This window comes from Hemibagrus wyckioides, linkage group LG24, assembly GCF_019097595.1.
Source record: "Hemibagrus wyckioides isolate EC202008001 linkage group LG24, SWU_Hwy_1.0, whole genome shotgun sequence".
In the NCBI taxonomy this organism is placed as follows: domain Eukaryota; kingdom Metazoa; phylum Chordata; class Actinopteri; order Siluriformes; family Bagridae; genus Hemibagrus; species Hemibagrus wyckioides.
This window is the reverse complement of record NC_080733.1, coordinates 11,731,354-11,753,604: the sequence shown is the minus strand read 5'-3', so window position 1 is coordinate 11,753,604 and position 22,251 is coordinate 11,731,354. Positions and strand designations below refer to the sequence as shown.

The 22,251-nt window shown below is 37.9% G+C and overlaps 1 protein-coding gene across 2 annotated transcripts in view; it reads left to right on the top strand.

Moving 5' to 3' along the window:
* Positions 1–22,251, top strand: part of znf704 (zinc finger protein 704) — a 59,144-nt gene that overhangs the window by 1,018 nt on the left and 35,875 nt on the right. For both annotated transcript variants that reach the window (XM_058377789.1, XM_058377788.1), the window contains exon 2: positions 5,035–5,252. In XM_058377789.1, the coding sequence (XP_058233772.1) occupies positions 5,035–5,252 (218 nt within the window). The remainder of the gene's footprint in view (positions 1–5,034; positions 5,253–22,251) is intronic.

The following is a 22,251-nucleotide window of genomic DNA, read 5'->3' as shown; positions in this document are numbered from 1 at the left end:
TTTACACTGCACAGAGCTATTAAATGCACATTAAGATGTCAATATCACATGCATGCTTAATGCATAATGTCTAATAGGGGTATAATATCAAATCATGTTATTACAGCATACACGTCATTAAGGTTACGCGCTGTTTTTGTTTGACCTGTTGTGGCGCATAAGCATGGCGAAACCAACCCGCTCTGCAGCATTCTGCACACTGGCGGAAGCCAGAGAGAGAGAGAGAGAGAGAGAGAGAGAGAGAACGAGTGTGTTAGTGTGTGTATCGGTTCATGACAGCCTCCTCTCTGTCCTTCCTCCTCCCTCCCCAACCGGCTGTTTATACATTTCTTTATCGCCCAAATAGGCCTATCTAATCCATTGTTGCTGCATTCTGCATGCACTGTGGCCATGGTTTTATCACCTGTTTATAATAAATTAACCATGGCTGAAAAACATGGCCAAGTTATCCATTCTTAGTAATGCATTATTCACCCAGGATAAGATGGTGCTTCATTTAGACTTGATATCTAAACAAAGCTTTTTCAATTACCTCACTTTTGATGACGTCAGTTCGGCTTCAATTTGAAGTGGCATAAAAACACAGATGATCCAAATATGAAAATAAAATAGCTTACAGCAAAACAAGACAGCAACACAAGCTGTTGTACATCTGTGCATGACTGAAAGAGATTTTCTTTTATACTTGATCTGGTAGAATGGACGTGTGTACAGTATATGCGGTGTTTGTGTATTTTTTCCAGGGAGCATTGTTAAACGCTGACCCAACCAGCGAAGTAGTGTTAAGTATTATTATTTCACTGAAGCGTGACTATGGGAGCTGTGTCCCATTCACATGGCCAAAAAAAAAAGTTGAACTGCAAACAAAGAGGGTGTGTTTGGAGGATGTGAACCTCAGGTGGGGCAACACTGAGCAGTTGGCGGAAGAAAGTTTCTCAAATGGGACAAGTGTTGAATCTGTGGTCCTTGGCACAGCGCCAGGATTCCTAATGGTGCCCTATTCATGTTGAGGGAATGCCACTTGTTGACTTGTTTTAGGGAGGGGCTTTATGTGCCGATAAGCATGAGCCCTGAGGACAAAGGCGGGACAAAGGAGGTTTTCTTCTATCCATTCCTCTAATGTCATTTAATGGTCCGAGCGAAGCGATTCTTTCTGTGGCATTATGCGAGAACCGAGTGCCGTCCGTGTTGCATGGCATGATTGATGACTGATCGCTCTGAGACAGGCAGTAGAGGTGCTCTTGGTGTTTACTGTAGTCCTTGAAGTGCCTTTAAAGGCTGATTAACTACAGACTGTAACCCATTACAGGACACGGCTCAACTCTGGAGGAGAAACGAACGCCTAGCTGCAAGTTTCAAGTGGTTCTTTGTTTCCAGAGAGCAGAGCAGGAGCAGGGAACATGGCAATCACTGACCGGTGTTAAATCTGTTTTTCCCCCTCGTGAGGCATGATACAGTAGCTGTGCAGTGTGTTAGCTGCTGTACAGTAAGCACAGATGCAGGGCACAGAGTGGGGGATGTTTTCCTTGTGTTTAATCCAATCAAATAATGGAACCCTCGTGCTCGCCAATCCAATTAATTTTATAGAATTATGATATGCTTAATTTGATTGAAGCCCCCAAACTGTTTGGATGAACGAAATGTGTTGGTGCACAGTGGCTTATGAATTGCTTGATTAAAAAAACGTAATTATAACCCATAGGCATGTTTGTTTCACGGAGCGTGTTCCCCTGAGAGTAGCTGCTAAAAGCACACATGTCCGTCAGAGCAAGATAAAGAGATGTTCAGTGTATTAAATACAGCCTAGTCAATTAAAATCATTTAAGTGTAAACAATTCTTTGCAATATTGTTCAAGGCATAAAAGAACATCATACTGAAGGTCATGATATTTTTTTAGGTCTCAGTGTGCCACGTGTGTGGAGGGTGAAGGATAATATATGTAAATGAAAACATATGAAAGAATAATATAATGTCTGTTCTGGCAACATCATCCCTTTAACTTAGCCATACTTCATGCAATACATTAATTCACCTGTTTTTAATAAAAAAAAATGTGTAATGTGCAGGATGAGCAGGGTGAAATAAAGCGTTCTGAAATAAAGCTGATTGTATTAGAGAGGCAACAGAGGGAACGGCTGTTTATTGCTGTTATAATGAAAGCAATACAGAAAACAGGAACTAACTTGTTTCATGGACGTTGCACAACATTCAGTGTCACTAAAAATGGATTAAAAGTGTTAGAGTTCGCAAATTCTGTGGTATAAGTGGAATGAAACACTTTGGGAACTGCAACTGTAGGGAAAAAATTAGCTTCAGGGTGGGAACTGTTAACCTGGATTATCCTTAAATCTTATATTTCTCACGATACACTTTTAAATGTTGTTGTTTTGGTCAGATTTAGCTCCATTATTCCTTACTGATTAAATGTTAAAATCCGTGTTTGCACCAGTTGGTTCATTTTCCCTCCTTTACCTTGTTGAATTTGTACGTTTTTGTATGATAAACCCTACCCTCATCTGTTATGCTGTTCTGATAGCTGGTAGATGTTATCACGGCTCGTACATCTGCTGTTGAGATGTGACTTTTATTTTCTTTGCATATTTTTTTTTCCAATTATAGAAAATAATGTGTCATTTGATTAGAACCCATCTTGCTGTAATAGAGAAGTTTGTTGCAGTTTCAGGTGATTAGCTGCTATATTTATGCTGCTATGTTATAATTTTGGATGTTGTTGTTAAGTGTGTGGATTAGCAGTGTTATTAATGTTAATAGATAATAATGGAAAAGTCACACAGAAGTGTGTCTAAATAAATGGAAACACCACACAGAACAAATGACAAAAATTTAATTTTATTTTGCAAGTTAGCTGTAAGAGCTTTCGTCTTTAATGTTTTGTATTTTATATTTTTTTCTGCATTTTCCCCCTCACTTTAATGCAAAAGCCTTTTCGGTCAGTTTTAATATAAACATTTTCACTGTTTTCCTGTGGATGGGTTTTCACATTATCTTATGATTGCACTCGAATGGCCGTTTCTTAATTTGTGGATTTCTTTTTTTATTTTTTATTTGATCTTAAATGTTGCTTTATTTCCTTCTTTGTATTATCATGGCATACTGGATTGACTTGCTTTTTGTTTTTGTTTTTTAATGCGGCTAGACATATTTTCCGAAATGCTGGACACAACTGTTTTTGAGTACAGAGTGGTCAAACATATCCGTATACATATAGGCAGGACCTTAATGCTTGCAATATGTGTACAGAGTAATTGAATACTTAGCTAGTGGCAGATAATAATCAGTATGTTATGATTTTTGTATTGAGCGGCTCTCCGGCATGTTGTATTCAAGATAAATAGTGGAGATATATGTAGCTATAGAGGTATGTTTGTATAGCATGAATGCAGGCATGTCTGAATGTGTGTATAGAACCATCAGGGATTTCTGTGCAATGGAGGAAATTCTAGTGCAAATGCATTTGTATGTGATGTACTGAGAGCTGCACGGATCCTCTACAGCAGGGTGTCCGGTCTTTGTGGATAAGATTACACACTGCTTTATCTCACCATACAAACCGAATGGAAACATCTTGATCCGGTTTGTGGCTCCAGTCTGAGCATGTGTATGGATGCACTTATTAAAATACGAGCAGACTAACTGCTGTTGCGTATCTGCTGTTGTATCTCACTACAGGTGGTTTTACACATTACCATCGATGTAAACAAGTCTCTGATCTTTGTCACCAGGCAGAGGAGAGAGAGAATGTTTGTTTGCCTTTTTCCACTACCAGAAATTTTGGCACCAGAAAGCTAAAAATGTGCTTTTATTCACTGGCCACCAGTCCAGTATCTAAGCTTCCAGTTGGCTTCCAGTACGGTTTTTCGATAACGAATGAAGTGCCAGCTACCATCTAGTGGTACACATCTAGTGGTGGAGCTAGCACAACTGTACCTTCCTGAAATGCTGTGTATAGAGTAATAATTTAACCTGATACTAACAGATCATTAGAAATGAACATGTGTTTTGTTTCTATTTCGTTTGATTGTTTTTGTCTATTATCAGTAGACAAAACATTTCCAACATATGTCTATACAAATTGGACCACAATTGACAAAATTATTTAAGTTCTACTATTTTATTCTGTTCAGCCCACACACACACACACAGACAAATCTCTGCTTCATCTTTATTAAGTCTTGTTAGAATAAAATGCTACTGAAAGGACCCCATTTTGACTTGTTGCAGCACCGTAAGTGTGTTTCTTTCTGAAAGGTAACATCGCTTATGAACTCCGGTGACTGAGGTTGAATAGAGTTCTATGGAACTCTACATATTGGTGTTTTTGTTCTAATTTGTGAATGGACATGAATTATTTTTCCAGCAGAATTGTTTTTTTGTTTTTGTGTTTTGCCTCACTGGTTCACACTGGTTAACTGGTTAACTTTTAGGTTTGGCCACACCCACTTCTAGTTCGTATCTGAATGCAGATAGAGATATTTGAAGCACTAAACAGACACAGATAGTGCCATGTCATTACAGCTCTAGTATGAAGCATTACAGAACATGCAACAACAAACACACAGATAAACCCTGAATAATATACTGTTTTATTTCTCATTTCTCATTAACATATCTTTAAAAAATGAAAAGTAATTCTAGCACAATCCAGCGTTTATACTGCTAAACAATGTTCATTCTGGTGATATGATTGTGATGATGACCTGACAGAATTAATAACATCCTTACAATCTTGAGTACAATATTCCAATATTGAAATCATATTTATCAACAGTTAGTTGTGGTTAAATGCATTTTAATGTTGTTGTTGTTGTTGTTGTGAGTTTCTTGCTTTTAATTTCGTCTTGTTGTTTCATTTATTGGTGGGAAATCAACAAGACTCCCAAGTTCCACTGCGCTCGCTTGGGACCGGTTCTTCTTTTTGAGCATGTGAGGGAAAAAAAGGTTGAAGAGAAATGTTTTCCTATACTCATTGGTGTATGTGTGTGTGTGTGTGTGTTTGTGTTTCCACTTGGCAGAGTTTGTGTAATGGTGGGCAGCGTGACATGCCAGCACAGGGTCAGAACGGTGGCATACAGAAAAGCGAAAACACAAACGGGGTGGAGGAGCCGCGGGCACCGGAGCACAGACGAGCAGGCCGGACGCTAGAAATGGAGAAGGACAACCCGCGCTCTGTGTCGCTGCTCGAGCAGAAACGCAAGGTCGTCTCGTCCAGCATCGACGTGCCACATGCCAGGTAGGACTGCAGTGCATAAGCAGCGACACATGCTGGCAGAAATAGAAACGTGTCAGTGACAAGCAGGCTGGTGTGTGTGTGTGTGTGTGTGTGTGTGTGTAGGTGGTGTTGTGCTTCTTTTTCTGTTTTCTGTGTAAGGTGGACTGAAATATTAGAAAATTTTGTTAATATTGCTCATATTTTTTTGTCCAGTAGAAATGTTTTAAAGATACAGCTAAGCCATATCCTATAGGGATTTACGGATTTAAAGAGCTCCATGGTAGGAAACTGTTACTGCATGCGTAAAGTATGACTCTATATAGTAAATGTAAATCTAATCTTTGTGTATATATGTTATGCATATTGTTTGGTTTTACAGCAGAAAGATATCGTCTATATTTGTAACTGGAACTGATCCCGATCGCATACATTTTATTAATACCCACATCCACCACCAGACCTTTGAATGATGTTAGTGTATGCGATTATTTTTAGGATGCTCTGTGTGCCTCCGTCTTTGTCCTTGGTTTATAATAACAAGACATATTAACATGTAAGAGTAATAATGTGTTATTACTTGTTAGGATATTCTAAATAAATATTCCCAGCAGACCCTGTGTTATAAACAGCACCTCGGTTAAACACAACTTGTGTATCAAGAAGGAATCTGTTATATGTTACAGATTACATAAGTTTTTGCTCGACTGAATTCCTCTGTTTTAGTGCTTGAAGTGAAGGATTTGATTCTTTTTTTTTTGTAAGCGCAGCTCTGACAGGGGAAAAGCAACTCATAGGTTTATATTAATGCTTACAGTAACAGGGTAAGGGACGGACAGAGTAACAGTTTGTGTTTAGTGAGTTTTTTTTGGGGGGGGGGGTCTCCAGTGTCAGCCCTGTTTAACAGTCAGAGAAGAAAGGGGTGTAACTATAAATTTATCTGATAAGGGGAAGAGTTAAGAGTTACAAATTGTCTCATTAACTCAGAGAGAGAGAGAGAGAGAGAGAAACTGGCGAGGGATTGAATGTTTTGAGCTATTTTAACATAAGTAAGAACGGGAACTTGTGTTGTGGATATTTCACAACATTAAAAGTATTCTTTCTGGTAAAAACCCCAAAATTGACGAATTGCTGAGATATAAAAGGAATAAAACATCTGTGCTATGCTTTTCCTCCCTGCATTCTTGTTCATTCTCTGCAAACAGGAATTTCACATTTCTTTTATACTTTACTTAGCAACTGCGGAAACTTGGACATGACAACGAATCGGAACCTGACATTGGAAATTAATCCCACCAACTCACTTTCCTGTAACAGCGTCACCTATCTTATTTTATTCTTTAGATAAACTTGTCGATTCTATATAATATATTCGAAAAATCTAATGCTCTTTTGAATAAACATCTACAACAGAGCAATTAACTCATATCTTAGAATATTTTGAGCCGAGTGAACCATTACTAGACTTTATGTCTGGTAGGTCAGTCCGCATCATTCCTGCTATTCACTCCCATGTTTCGTTTGGCTTGCAGTTCAGAATAACATGTCATTAAGTTGATGATCTTTCCCAGAGCAATTTTAAAGTCCGTTTTGTAGATATGCATGTGTGTGTGTGTGTGTGTGTGCCCTGATTCTCAGAATTTCAGCTCATTCATTCTACCGTATTCAGACTTCACCAGAGAGGATTTGGCTTTTGCCAGGCAGCAGAAATCTTTAAGATTTGTATACAGGAGCTGTTGTAGTGTTTCAGACATGGTTTTGGACGGCTTGCAGCCCTGTATCCCAATTTCCCACATGGGTTATTGTGGTTTTCTGCTGGCAGAAAACATCGCACAAACACAGATTGAGTAATGAATACTGTGCTTCGGCTGTTTATGTCTTGTTTCTCTTTTTAAACTTCTCTCATGTGTGTGTGTCTCTGTGTGTGTGTGAGGAGAGAGATATAAGTACTAGAAAACAGAACACACAAAGTGTTTCTCACATGGACATTGATCAATATGTAGTCCTGATCTCTTGAGATTCTATTGTTTCGTGTGAAATAGCTAGAATTAATGAATGGTTCGAGGCCCATGAGGAATGTTCAGGTTCATATTGTCTGATCTGAGGAGTAATTTTTCAGTAAGGGAAAGCATTTAGATGGAACAGAGATGGAGAGAACATCGAGATGGGGGGTGGTGTCACGGTGATGAGAAATTGAAGTGCACTTTGCCCTCTCAGGTTCTGATTAAAAAGACCCCCCCACACACACACACACAGCACACCCCTTGAGCATGTGATTGGTTCCCCATCAGCAGTAACCTAGATGCAAGTGCTTGAAGTGCAGCTACTCAGAGTGTGTTCCATTACACTGAAATGGAGAACATGTGGAGGTGGTGCTGCAGGAGCAGGATGAGCCAGAGGTGCATCTTTCACTCCCTCGTCAGCTTTTTTTCAGTACATATTATTTGTCAGAGTGGCTTGGCTCATCAAATTTGTTTACACTCAGTTAGTATCAGCACTTGGACTGCTCTTGCTCTTGCAAGATAAAATCAATAGGTTTTTTTTTCTTTTGATGATTGATCTACATTAGATCAGCATAAGTAATCTGTACTCTGACATTATGACAGCTGACTCACGTGTGTGTGTGTGTGTGTATATATATATATATATATATATATATATATACAGCTCTGGAAAAAAATAAGAGACCACTGCCCAATCTCCAGATTTGAACCCTATTGAAAACCTCTGGAATGTCATCAAGAGGAAGACGGATGGTCACAAACCATCAAGCAAAGCTGAGCTGTTTGCTTTTTTGCAAAAAGAGTGGTATAAAGTTCCCCAACAGCAATGTAAAAAACTGGTGGAGAGCATGGAGCCAAAACGCATGCAAATCGGGGTTATTCCACCAAATACTGATTTCTTAATGTTATTTAGCCAAAGCATTAACACAATTTGTTTGCAAATTATTTGAATTTTGTTTTATTCGAGTTATTAAAGCTCTGCAAATACTGCATGATCTTGGGTTATTTTGATGTGTTGTCATTTCCTTTAAATATACACTAAATAACAATAGTTATATTATGAATTTAGGAGAAATATTGTCAGCAGTTCACAAAAAATGAAACAAAACTGTTCATCTCACCAATACATGAACCTGGAAGAAAAAAACATAAGAAACTATTTTGCAGTGGTCTCTTATTTTTTTCTAGAGCTCTATATATATATATATATCTGTGTGTGTGTGTGTATCATTTCTTTTCCACTTGACTGCCTTCCCCGGAGAAAGTTTTATAAAAAGGTTTTATTAAATTGCTTCATGTGAGAATAGGAAAACAGTCACATTAAAGGTTTATTGTTCCGGCTGTGTTACTTTGTGTTGGAGAGCCCAAGGCATTCAGGATCTGCAGATCCCTGTGTCCTTCCTCTGCAGCACATATGGGCTCTGGCTATTCTTTTCATGTTTATGTTTTTTAGCCGTAGCAGGAAATCGCCAATTGTAACTAGCTGGTGCTCTGACTTGTGGTACTGAAGCTCCGAAATTTTGACGAATCGCCTTCAGAGGACTAATTGCAAACAGAGGAAGTGAAGTATGATTTAGGGGGCGTGCCAAGGAACCTGATTGTTGTTGAACAGTAAAAACAGCAGCAGGCCTTTGCCAAGTTCAAGGCCTTTCCAGAAAGTCTTTCAGCTGTGCTAAAAAAAAAAAAAAAGTACTCTGATTCCCTGATTGGGTTATTTACCATACAGCCGAGTGCAAACGTTTTTACACCGTTAAGACAAAATGAAAACAAATGCATTCGAAATCTCTCATTATCACAAGCAAGAAAAATGTTAAGTATTAAAATATAAATAACCTGCAATCAAAACACTGTCTGTTCAAAGGTGACCTTATTTCTTTTGGCTCTTTCAAGCTGTTTTTCTATAGATTTTTCCTCGTGCTTTGAATTGTTCTCTGATCACATGATGTTTGGAATCATTTTCTATGTAGATAAATGGAGGTACATTTTCCTTCTTTCTGTTTTTTGGTGTCAGTTCTAAGCCAGATTTATGTCTCATTGTTTTCAGTTAAAACTCTATCAGAGTCAGCCTCAAACATTTTGGAGCATGGTCTTATTGCAGAATACACACACACACACACAATTAATCTTTAACTCACAGGAATGCCTTTATTTGTAGATAAATTGCAAATGGAGGAACGTTTTCCTGCTTTTCGTTCAAAAACGTGGTGCAGAAACTAATTCATTCAGCTGGTTTATTAAAAAAAACAGATTTTGAGTGTCGTACTTATTTTTATTTATTCTTTAAGACTGTTATCGCTCTACCAGAATCGACCTTTTTTTTTAAACCAGTTCCAGAAAACAGGCGTCTCATAACAAAACACAGTTAACATTTTATTAATATACAGATAATAAGGCTGTATGTTAGGACAACTTCTTTTCTCCTGATTTTGGATTGTTGTTGTTTTGCTGTTTTGGATTGTTGACTTGGTTTAAACCTATATCCAGATTTCTGTAAAGCTGCTTTGTGACAATGTCCATTATTTAAATCTGTATATAAATAAACTCAATTGAAATTGAACTGAATTCTCTGTATTTTGGTGGAAAAAATGATTTCTATTTTTTTGTCAATAGCTGTATTTTAATAAGGTTGAACTAAAATGTTAACTGTTTCTCAACAACAACCAGTAATTACTTGGCACTGTCCAGCTCCGGATTCCCCAAAACTCCACTCTGCTGATGCTGCTGCGATACAAACACGGAAAGACGAGCACCAAAATGTTCTTTTTATAGCAAGATTTTCTATAGAAATTTCCTAATAAATTTTATTTTTATTTATATATTCATTTTTTTTTAAGTCTGTAAAGCCTAAAAGAAAACTAAAGTCAACTAAGAGATTTAATTTAATTTAATTAATTTATTTAATATATGCAATTTAATTTAATTTATTTATTCATTTTTATTTATTTTTTAAAGTCCGTAAAGCCTAATAGAAAACTAAAGTCAACTAAGAGATTAAAGAGAAGATATTGGATTTGGATAATAAATGTAAGTATCTTACATTACCATTTTTGGGGGGATTTTGCTATTTATATACATGAGTATATAAATTCATAAATGGGATTTTTTTTTTCTGTCCCACTGCAATTTAAAGTACAAACTCTAACTCAATTATGGTTTCATGAAATAAGAAAAAACAACCGCAAGAGTAATTGCTTTGGCACAATTCCAAATCAGGATCTGTAGGGTGCCTATCAGATGGACTTCCCCCAAAATCCCCTTTGCTGATCCTGCTGTTTTTCAGCACAGCGTTAAAATCTGGGAAGTAAACCACCACAGTTCATTCCAGCTCAGACAACAATAACATTACGGCTTTGTTAAACGTCTCTTCTGTCTTTAATAACAAGGCTTCTTTTGCTTTTCTGCTTTTCTCTCTGCTGACTTGGTAGTGGAGCATGCAGCGTTAAGAGAGTGTAAAATGGTCAGGCAAAGAGGAAGCTTAGGCCGAGCAGTGTGCTTTTTGTAGAAGAGCAGCTCAGAGTGTGTGCCAAAGAAAATAATTCCCCCGCGAGGAGGGACAGAGCTTGGAGCATGGAGCATGGAGCAACTTTAGGAAACATGTGATTAGCATCTGAAAAGCACCTCTTTTTCTGCACCCTGGAGATGTCGGACACAGTCCAGCTCGCTCACAGTAAACGTCTCTCAGTAGCCGAAGGCTCTCGGGACTCTTATCAGATCGGACGCAGTCCCTTTTTTCTCAGCTAACCTCCCTGAATTGCACCTTGATACTAAATATTTTTACGCCTGTATCAGATTGGCGCAACAAGCAAGAAGAGCTAAAAATATGCAGTACAATCACAGAAAGTGAATGGACACATTGTGTGTTTAACATGGTGGCGGTGTGCTGAGAAACCAAGTGTAGACACCTGCGTTATGACTCTGCGGTTATTTACAGACTGTGTACATGAACTATAAATACGCTTAATGTCTGCTGAAAAGTGTTTAAGTGTTTGTACATAGTTACTTTATTTTTGTGGATTTATGCAATTATTTATAATTGCGCTATGAACTATTGACTTGTAGTGTGTGTGTGTGTGTGTGTGTGTGTGTGTGTGTCTAACCTAGGACACACATGCACACACCCGGAATTAATAACCCAAAGCACATCTGTAGTTAAAAAAGATGACCATTTTGTGTTAAACATTAAGATTTTATGTAAAACATATTAAACAGCTGTGCCCCCATTACATTTTTTACAGTTTTAACATTTTCTTTGTAATTAATTGTACTTGTAATAATAGATCTGACCATAAATACATTAATGTAATTTTGCAGCGTCACAGTGGACGCAGCAGTCACCGAATAGGACGTCATTTGGGAATTATCACTGGTGAAAATAAACACATAAGGTGTCCTACTTCAATATGTTGATGGTGATGTGTTGTTCTTCTTTGCACATTCTTTAACAGCGATTATATTTGATCGTCAGGGAGAAATACTGGCATTAGTGTTATCCGTTTTTGAATACATTTAAAACAACAGCAAGAATACGCTACACTATTTAGATTGATCACATCATTGCAATATAAGGGCATTTATAGTAGATTTTTCTGCAGACACTGATGCTCTCCATATGTTACAGTTACTCTAATGAAAAAGAAAGAAAGAAGCCGAATTCATTAAAAAAATACAAGAGCAAGTAGAATGAGGTTTAACTTTATCTGAAAAAAGTTATAGTAAGAAAATGTATGAAAACTAAGCCTTATATTTAACCAACAGGACTTTTCATCGTACAAATTGAGTTAAAACACTCAATTTCACTTGAACACTTCAGCCATGTTAACTGCAGACACTTTCACTCAAATACAGCTCTAGCTCTAGCACTGCTCACATTTAATTCACTAATATTTTAACATAATCCCCCCACCCCCCCTTGAATGTGTAACAATGTCATTTCATTTCTGTCTTCATCCACTCGTGTAATCTCAATGAGTTTGTGAAACATTTTGAGATTTGAAAAGTCATGAGGTTAGAAAGATTGTAAAGAGGAAGTTGATTTGAAACTATTTTGTAAGTTTCATAACTATTTATGTACAGCCAGCAGCGGCTCGTGACTGTAGATTATAATGGTACAGGATGACATTATTAACTCTTTAATAATCCAGAGACTAAAAAATGTTTATGGTGTCCATCAGCATTACATTTCTTGGTCAACACACACTCCAGTGGTGCTTTATGGAAGTAGATACTCAGGACTTGTAGTTTTTCATAAGTATTTATGAAAAGCTTAGTATGAGCATTATATTCATCGAAACGTAACAAAAAAAAAAAACTGTACCCTTTTTTACACAGATCTTTAAATATTCAAGGTAAACACTGATACCAACCCCATTCCTGCATAAATAGCATAAAGTGTCCTACATAAATATGTGTTGGAGGGGCTGTGTTGATACTTTTCTTTTCCACATTCTTCTATTTGATTAAAGGAGAATAATATTGGCATGATTGTTATCCATATGCTTTTTATATGTTACAGTTACTCTAATGAAAAAAAGAAAGAACCAGATTTCATAAAAAATTTACCTCAGCATGAATAAAGTCATCTGACGAAAGAAAAAACTTTAAGAAAAGATACAAACACTAAACCCTATCTTTAACCTGCATAAATTTCATACAAATTAGTTGTAAAACTTAACCTGTACTACAAAAAATATACTAAACCTTCTCATATACATATCAGGTCTCGGTTCACGTCCTGTCCGTCGGCTACATTTGAGTCTCTTAATGCGTTGCACAGATATCCTGTGTAACTGAATACAGTGTTAGCAGATCACTGGCAACGTTGATAAGGCAGTGTAATGAGACTTAAGTCCAGTAGATGTAGGTCTGCATATATAGCTGTGAGAAATATATGGGAAACTTTCAGAGCTGCTCAAATCTCACAGCATGTGATGATGTTGGATCAGTGGTTTACACAGCTTAACGTACTTAAGTCAAAAGTGGCTTATATTATTAATTCTAATTTCTCTAAATCTTTTTTCTGATTTGTTAAAAAGTGTTCATTTTCTATAACAGCAGCTCTGACAGTATTTCCAGCTGTTAAACATCTCACAGGTTTAACATGTGACATTAACCTTGATATTTATTAGTGTGCGCTAATGAACACACAACGTATATAGGGACTCATCTCACAAACTCTCCACCTAGAACAGAGGTAGAACAGAAATGGTAGCTCAGTGGTTAATATCTTGGACTACTCATAAAAAGATTGTGAGTTCAAATCCTGCCACTGCTGGGCCCCTTGAGCAAGGCCCTTGACCCTCAAATGCTCAGTTGTATAAATGAGATAAAAAGTAAGTCACACTGGATAAGGATTCTGTCAAATGTGTCCAGTCTTATCCATAAAAAGCCAGTGATGGAGCAGTTTTTTATTCTAATCAAGCAAGAATTTGATTAATCAGTTGGTCTTGGCTTTCAGTTGACTCAGGTGTTACGTCTGCATGGTTAACCTTTGCAGATAAGATTGGACACCTCTGACCTAGACGGATGACAAAACTACTGCAATTGTTTAAATTTTGGCCAGGAGATGTTTAGCTCATATGGAAGGAGTGTCCAGTGTCAGCACTTTAGCTGTAACCTGAAGTTACAGTTCAGTTCAGTTCAGAAGTTATCAGTTTTTTGATACTGGAAAGTCACTAGGCTTCATGTCAGGCTGCATCACACCACCCTGTTCTTAATTATTTCCTATTACAACATGCACCAGCACTTAAAATGTCTGTATCCTGTATAATATAAAAGAAAGAGAAATTAAAAAAGCAGTGTTACTAATGAGGAAGATCCTATACTACAAATACTAACATGTTGTGTTTTGTGTATGAAATACACATGGATTGTGTATGGATTCATGCTTCTGTGACACCGGTATCCTCACTGTATTCATGAACAAGTTAAAGTAAGGGAAGTCATTTTATTTGTTAAATGCACATTATGTTAATCAGATCAAATCTAAGCATTTGGATGAGATTCATTTTACATGCTGAGCTGGAGTACTCTGTGATTTTATTTCTGGCAAGATTGTGTTTTTTCCTCTTCCTGCTCTTCCTCCTCCTGTGTCTCCTCCCCCGTGAGCATTCCAGCCCCAGATTCCTGCTGTTTTTCAACAAACACTGCATGGATCTGATCATTTTAGCGTAACTGCACACTAAGATTTTTATTGTGATTTTACTACTCGCAGCACGTAATTGTTTTTGAGCGATCACCAGGAGAAAATACTTGATGGTATCGTAAAACGATGAATGGTGTGAAAAATATAATTGCTGTCTCTCGTATCAATGCGTCTCCATGCTGTTTTCACTGGAAGCTCGCTTCATATCAACATCTGGCACAGTATTCTGATTATAGTGTTCTGTAAATAAATTTCAGGATCCATTAATGTGATCACATCACGAACTCTGTCACAAACATCTGGGGTTACAGGAAAAAAAGAAACTTCTAGGAAGTCGCTCAGCCCGGGTTAATTTATAACTGTCTGGAGTTTTATCACTCACAGTATGTGGAGGAGATGTGCAGATGTTTTATTAAAGCTGTCACACTGAGAAAATAAATACTAACACTCCAAAATGGCTTTTTTATCTTTGATAAAAAAAAAAAAAAGGCCTGGCTTTGTATTATGTTAGGTTAGATGAAAAATGATCACCACATGAAAAATAATGCCTTCTCTATGTGTATTATTCATAATGCGCTCTGGTTTGGTAAAAAACTGGCCAAAACGGTAAAATTCACATGTATTTCCTGTTAAAGCAAAACTGGTATAATATTTTTTTATCATGTATTATTATCAGTTTTGGTATGGAAACTCTATTAATTAAAATGGAGGTGTACTGATTAAGTTCCCTGCGGGGGGCGTTATAATTGTCTGGCGACTCAGTTTTTTTTTTCTTTTTTCTCATTATCACGGTTGAGTAAGATGAGAAAGAAGAATAAAATAGGTCTCAGGACAACAGATGCCCAGGCAGGGGGCTAGGACTGCACCGATCTGCACAGATTCCTTCTTTCCCCTCGGTTTTGATACCCCCTACTGATTCAAAGCTGACAGCCAGTAAAGAGAAAGACTCTCTGTGATTCTGCTCTGCATCACAGCCATGATACTAACATGCTTCAAGACAAGAAGAACTCGAGGAGAACTGGAGGAAACTTGGGGTTACATGGAGAACAGTTCTGTGTCTAACCTAGGACCCTGAAGTTGTGAGATGCAATGCCGCCCTCGATAAAATAGAAGAAAAATCTCAGATTTTCTGATTACACAGCACCTTTCTGATTACACAGGACTACACATTTTTGGCATCAGCAGGCACCCTTCCATCAAACATCCTAAAGCAATCTTTAAGGTGTCTGTGTAGAATCCTACTACAGGAACGATTCAGAAAAGGGTCTCAGTTGACCTACTTCTAGAATGCTTGATCTAAAAAGTTTTTCAGAAACCATTTTTTCTAGGAGTGTGCACTTCCTAAAAATATAAATTTAGAATCTTTAAAAGTCTTTCAGTTTGTCTCTTATTTGCGAAACTTGAAAGATCCCTCACAACTGAGGCTTTTCATACACAAGACGTTTCCTAATATAACCAACCATCTATACCCACTTTATTCCTATTTAGGGTCACAGGGATCTGCTGGAGCCTATCCCAGCACACACTGGGCGAAAGGCAGGGGTACACTCTGGACAGGTCGCCAGTCCATTACAGGGCCACATATAGACAGACAACCACACACACTCCTATGTGCAATTTAGAATTACCAATCAACCTAATGTACATGTTTTTGGACTGTGGGAGGAAACCAGAGTACCTGGAGTAAACCCACGCAGGCACGGGGAGAACATGCACCCACTCCACACAGAAAGGCCCCCGCATGTTTGAACCCGGGATTTGAACCCAGGACCTTCTTACTGTGAGGCAACAAACCACTAAGCCAAGCGTGCTTCCCCCTCCTAATATAACCACTTTCGGATAAGCACTTTCGGTAAGCATTTTCGAACTTTAGGCATGCTTAAATAATAATTGATTTTCTTTCGAAAATCAAATAAAACAGCTTCGGTTTCGAATAGAACAGCTTTAATTGGTCACCTTTTTTCTAAAGTGTATACTCTTAAATCTAGAATTATTTCTCTAGAGCATCACATATGGCCCTATAACAGAGTAGTTCAGAGAGGGTTCCAAGTAGAATCTCTTTAGGAAGCCAAAATCCTTAACCACTTAAATAAGTGCTTGGGGAACTTTATTCAAAAGGGAGTACAGTATAATAAAACGTCTGTTTAAATCTAAGACTCTTACAGGTTCTTTGCTTTATCCTTCTTCCATAAAGACTGCTACAATAGAAGGTTTCTCTTTATGATAACTTCACAATGAAAACTTTACATGGAGGGGAAAATCGTGAGCAGCTCATAGCACTGATCTCATATTTAACACTGTTTTGTGTTTTGACATGACAGAAACTTTATCCTGGACGAAAAGCCACAAGCAGCTACGCTCTGATTTCTCGGGCACATCTTGGCAGAAAAACAGCTGTTTTCATATTGAAGGGGAAGAACTGGGCAGTATATTGAGGATGACAGTTATTCTTTAATACCACTCCTGGTATTTTAGGCATGTTTCAAAGTGAAAGGGGGATGGAGGTGGAGGGTAAGGGTCATTGGCCATATCGGTTTATTTGAACCCTTATTTGATTGCATTTAAGAGATCAATACTGTTGTCTAATGAACACATAGACCTCATGTTAATATGCGCTCAATGTGTACTACATTTTTCTAAACACGGTGCTAATGGGCGGGATTAATCCCCTTGCTCTGGGTTAATGTTACACCGTAACTCAAAACATGACATACTATTTTCATGGCCTGAGCGCCAGAAGACCACCTTTCAGAAGGTCAAGGTTACCCTCCTGAAAGACATAAAACTCCTCAGTCTGCAGAGAACTTATTGCAAATGAAACATATACAGCAGAGAGCTGATGTGCCAGATGTTGGAGGTTAGACCGCTGGGACGCCATATGCTTTAAATGTAGCACAGCAGCCTCTGCGCTTCGATCTCATTATATTTCCCGTTGGACTCAGTGGTTCAGTGTCACTGAGAAAACCACTGGCATTCCCCAATAGCCATGCAATATCACTTTACAACACTTCTACTGTTGGTGTGTCCTGTAGTTCTCAGCTGCTGCACAGGCACACAAACAGGTTTCATGTGTTTAGCCAAGGTTGGAACCATGAAATATCTTCAACATGTCAGAATTCGGCTGTTACCATTCGGCAGGTGATTATTTTTCTGTAACAGCATGTCCTGAAATGTTTTATTCCTCTGTTATCACAGCAGTTCGCTAACAAATTTTAAAATTGGTTTTTCATTTATTTGTAGTTAAGTTTAATGTTGTGGGATGTCCACAAACATGCAGCTATAAACAGACATTACATCCAGTCTCTTTACAGCAACCTCCTCTGTCCCAATGGCTTCGTAAGTGCTGACACTGGAGACTCCTTCCATATCTCCTTCCATATAAACTTCATAAACATCTCTCCAAATCCACCACACCACTTCATAACATTAATTTAAACTCAAGCTGTTTTTACATTTGCGTCACTCTGTGCTACATTGTGCCACCTGCACCAATGGGCATGAAGATCCCAAAAGCATAAAATATGTACATCTTGTATGTTAGTTTTTATGTGTGTTATGATAGCAGCTAATTTCAGTTATTTTAATTTCTCCATTTTGTTTTTAAAAGGTCTAAGTAAATTGAAAAAAACATTGTGATTTTTTGTTGAATTGGAAGCACTTTAAAGCTAATTGGAAAACGCTAAGCTCTCGACTGGCTTTTCTCACCTCATTCCTGTGGTTCCTGGGATAAACTCCAGATTCACCTTCATCTTGCCCAAGATAAGGCAGTTACTGGGGATAAACGAATGAATAAAGCTCTTGATCTGGCACTTTTAATCGATATGCTAACAAGTTTAACCTCAAAGTGCATCTGAATTAATAAAGAACTAATTTAGAGTCCAATAAGAGTGGCCAGGTAATAAGATAATAAATACACAGGTTTTAGTCCTTTGGTGTGAATTAATTTCAAGTTCATTATGTAAATGTTTTGTTTGTGTCAGTGAGAGTGATTAAATGGTAATAAAATCTCAACATGAAGTGTTTACACACTTTTTCTGGCAGTGTATGAAGGGATGGTTTATGAAGAAGATTCACTGTTTTTTAAAAACACTTTTTAATACAGAGGCGGTTCAAACTGCAGCAACATGAATATGTTTAAAGGCAATAAAGGTCAATACGAGCAGATGGAAATAAACAGATATGAAGCCAATTAAAAGGTGGGATGATGCATGAGGTTTCTTGTGCACTATATATATTGATTTTAGGTCTGTGAAACACAAAACCTTTGTTTAAACAGTTGGTATTTTCTGTTCAGGGAAAATATCATGTACATTCTCACGTTCCCAGTTGTTTTTATAGGCAAAAAAAATATTTTAACCAACCTATGTGCAGAATTAAAGATAAATTTCACATGTATGGTAAAGAAATGTATAGCCAGTAGTCTCTAACAACCAAGCAGTGGACTTTGCCTTAAGTTTTAATGGGCTTTAGGGCAGGTGTAGGGTGTGAGGGGTTATAGTTATTGCCATAGTAAAGCAGGGTTCTTGTGAGGACATAAATTTTAAACACAGTTTTATTGTCACAGACGAAAATCACACATCATAAAAAACTGTTTAAGCAGTGAACTTGGAACATACAATTTAACATGCACACTGATGAATTTTGGCCAATTTACTATTTCTTTTCATTAAAGTCTATGAGTATGAATATGAGTGTGACTACAGCGCTCGTCTGAAAGCCAACAATAGTAGCACAGCATAAGATGACATAAAACTAAACCTATATAAAACTAAACCTATATAAAACTGGGTAAGTACGCTAATCACAATGGAAAAACAATAACGTCAACAGTGTGTTTATTTTACTTCATTGTCCATGAGCCTGGATTGCACTGATTGGTGATATAAGCAAAATACGGTCATTGTTTTAACGGTGTTAGTATAGGATGTTCAAATAACAAGTACTAATCTTAACAGATTGTTGTAATCACACCTTTAATCAAAAACGTAAATCTGAAAATTCGGAAAAAATATTTTGGAGAAATATTCTGTTGACAATTTCAAATTTACCAGATCTTTAAAAATTCAGATAGTAGATAAGGAGATTCTGACTATTATTTAAGAGTACAAGTACAAGTTGATGCTGCAAAGCCACTCTAATTTACCTACACACTGCCTTGAATTGTTTGATTTTGCTGTTGTCTTGTATGAAATTCCCATTTCTACTGTCACAGCAGTATATACTGAAACCGCAGATTCTGATTGGTCAGATATTGTTGTTTCTTTAGGACAAAAGTCCTGGTTGTGAAAGCAAATAAAAGATATATACAGTGGAACCTCTGCATACGAATGCCCTCGCTTACGAATTTCCGACTTAATTGAAATTTTGCAAGACATTCGCATCAGCATACTAACGGCACACGAACGAACTAAACCGAACCGAACGCCAGCTTAGTTGTGCCTACGTTTTCAAAGCCATTCAAAACTTGTTTGCATCAGTGATCAGCTAGGTGATTTTTCCGGTGTTTTTTGTTAACAGGTTGGTGGTGTGGATGGTCTTTTCTATTTTTAGCCCAAGCTTGGTGGCACGACTTCCTGTGAGGACCCTTGACATGGAATGCTTGACTTGGGTCAGTTCTTTTTAAGCAGCCATACAGTTTACATATGCTTAATATTAGTAAATTAGGGAAAGTCTGTTTCACAGTACAAATTTTCACCTTAAGATCTCACCTCCAGATCGAATTAGATTCGTATGCCGAGGTTCCACTGTATTAAATTCCCAAGTTCTAATATATCATTGTTTCTATTGTAACAACTCATGCTTAGGGACTTGTATAGAGGATGGGCCACATGATGTAAAGACTACTTAACAGCTTAATTAAAGGCGAAAGTTTACTAAAGACTCGTTTTGATATGGAGATGTTAATTTAGCGTGTAAAAAATTAGAAGAGAAAGAAAGTCTCCAGTGTCAGCTGTTTTTTGGGGGGGCTTTTGGTAACTAGCTGAATTGTTGTTTTATTATCTTCAAGAAGGAATAAATGTTTATGAATGTTTATAGCAGCTATAATATAAATGATAACAGGAATTAACCGTGGAGCATTAGATGTAGCCATAAACAGATATAAAGTATGACGTGTCGGTCATTAATAAATAGAAATTGTAATCTTTGGCCGTTTTGCTCTGAGCAGATATTTTATTGCCAAAAAGTGAAGGGGAAAATAAATTATATAGAAGTGTTCTGCCTAAGTAGACACCATTTTTTAAAAATGTAGAAACAGTACGCACACACACACACACACACACATACACACACACAGTTTCTCCTGAGGGTTTGAGTGGTTTTTATCTATCTATGGGTTTGGTTTTGGTTATGTAGACACTACTTTTTTAGAGTATTTACAACTTTTACTGTCCTCACTCTTTCAGACTGCTAAGACACTGAAAGGGACTGCTAATGCACATTCTGGTATGAATGAATGCTCTTTTTATTCCTTCTCTCCCGGTGTCTTGGTATTACAGTTTTGCTGATCCAGCATGAGACAGGGAAAAGTCTGTGTAGCATTTTATCTGCAGTTTCTTTTTCTGTTGCAAAGACAGCTGCCACCATCTCCCCCCTAATTTGCCTTTAGGGAACATTCGAGCCACCTTGTATGGTGGAATATTCACCGAGCTGCCTTTAGCTTGGTGAAGTGAACAGTGGAGTTGTCACATGAGCAGCAGCTGTGTGAGTGTGTGTGTGTGTGTCTGTAGGGTGTAGCTCTTGTGCACATACACACACTGAACTTTGCTCTATTGGGAAGAAATGCAGTGTGTTATCTGCCAAGCCAGAGAGCTGTGTGTGAAAGTAAAGGAGCGGTGAAAAGAGAAGGGTTCTGGCTTTGGCTTTAGCTCGCAGTTTGGTTGGACGGGAAACACGGCGCCACTCGCTCACCCCGACTTTCTCATTCGAAGCAGTTTGTTTTAATTTATTTCTCAGTTCTTTTTCTTTTTCTAGCTGGATCTTTTCATGTTGCTTATATGCCTGACAGCTGTGTTGGCATGTCACTGTCACTTTTATGTAGGATTCCATCTCATTCCCTTACTCTCTCTCTCTCTCTCTCTCTCTCTTACACACACGCACACACACACACACGTATCTTTTACTATCCTTGTAAAGACCTTCCATTCTATAATTATTCTATGCATGTACCCAAACCTAACCATAACCAAATAACAACCTTTTGACTCATTTCATTAAATAAAATACATAACTAAGCTTAAACACATCCACATTCATATCTTTGTTTTGCCATGTAAACCAACAGCCTGAGCTCATTTTCATATCTACCTGATCTCTTTCACATTGATTCACACAATATTTTCACAGAGTGCCCGCCTCAGCACAAAGGGGATCAGGACCTGATGGACATAAAAACAATAGTTCTTGCTCAGGCATTAAGAGACAATGAGAGCTTCAGACCCTCCTTCCTTCCTCCCTCTCTCTCTCTCTCTCTCTCTTTCTCTCTCTCTCTCTCTGCCACCTCACCTCCCTTCCTGCAGAAGAGCCCCTCTCTCTCTCAGTGCCCCACCCCATCCCTTACTCCATCTCTCCCTTTGTCTCCTGCTCTCATGTTTTTCTGCTCTGCAAGAGAGACGTTAATCCTCCTCTGTGCATTGTGCAATGCCTCCCGACACACACACACACACACACACATGCACACACGTAAAGATGCTGAGGAGGAACAGCCACATTAACCGGCACATCTGCTGCTCATTTGCAACACCAGAGCCTCTGACAGGTTGTTGTTGTTCTGGTTGTTGATCATGTGGTGTTACGATCCGGCTTTGTTTCACTTACATTCAAGATAAAGCAGATCAGGTCATTTACTAATTCAAACCACAGTCAGATAACCATTTTATCA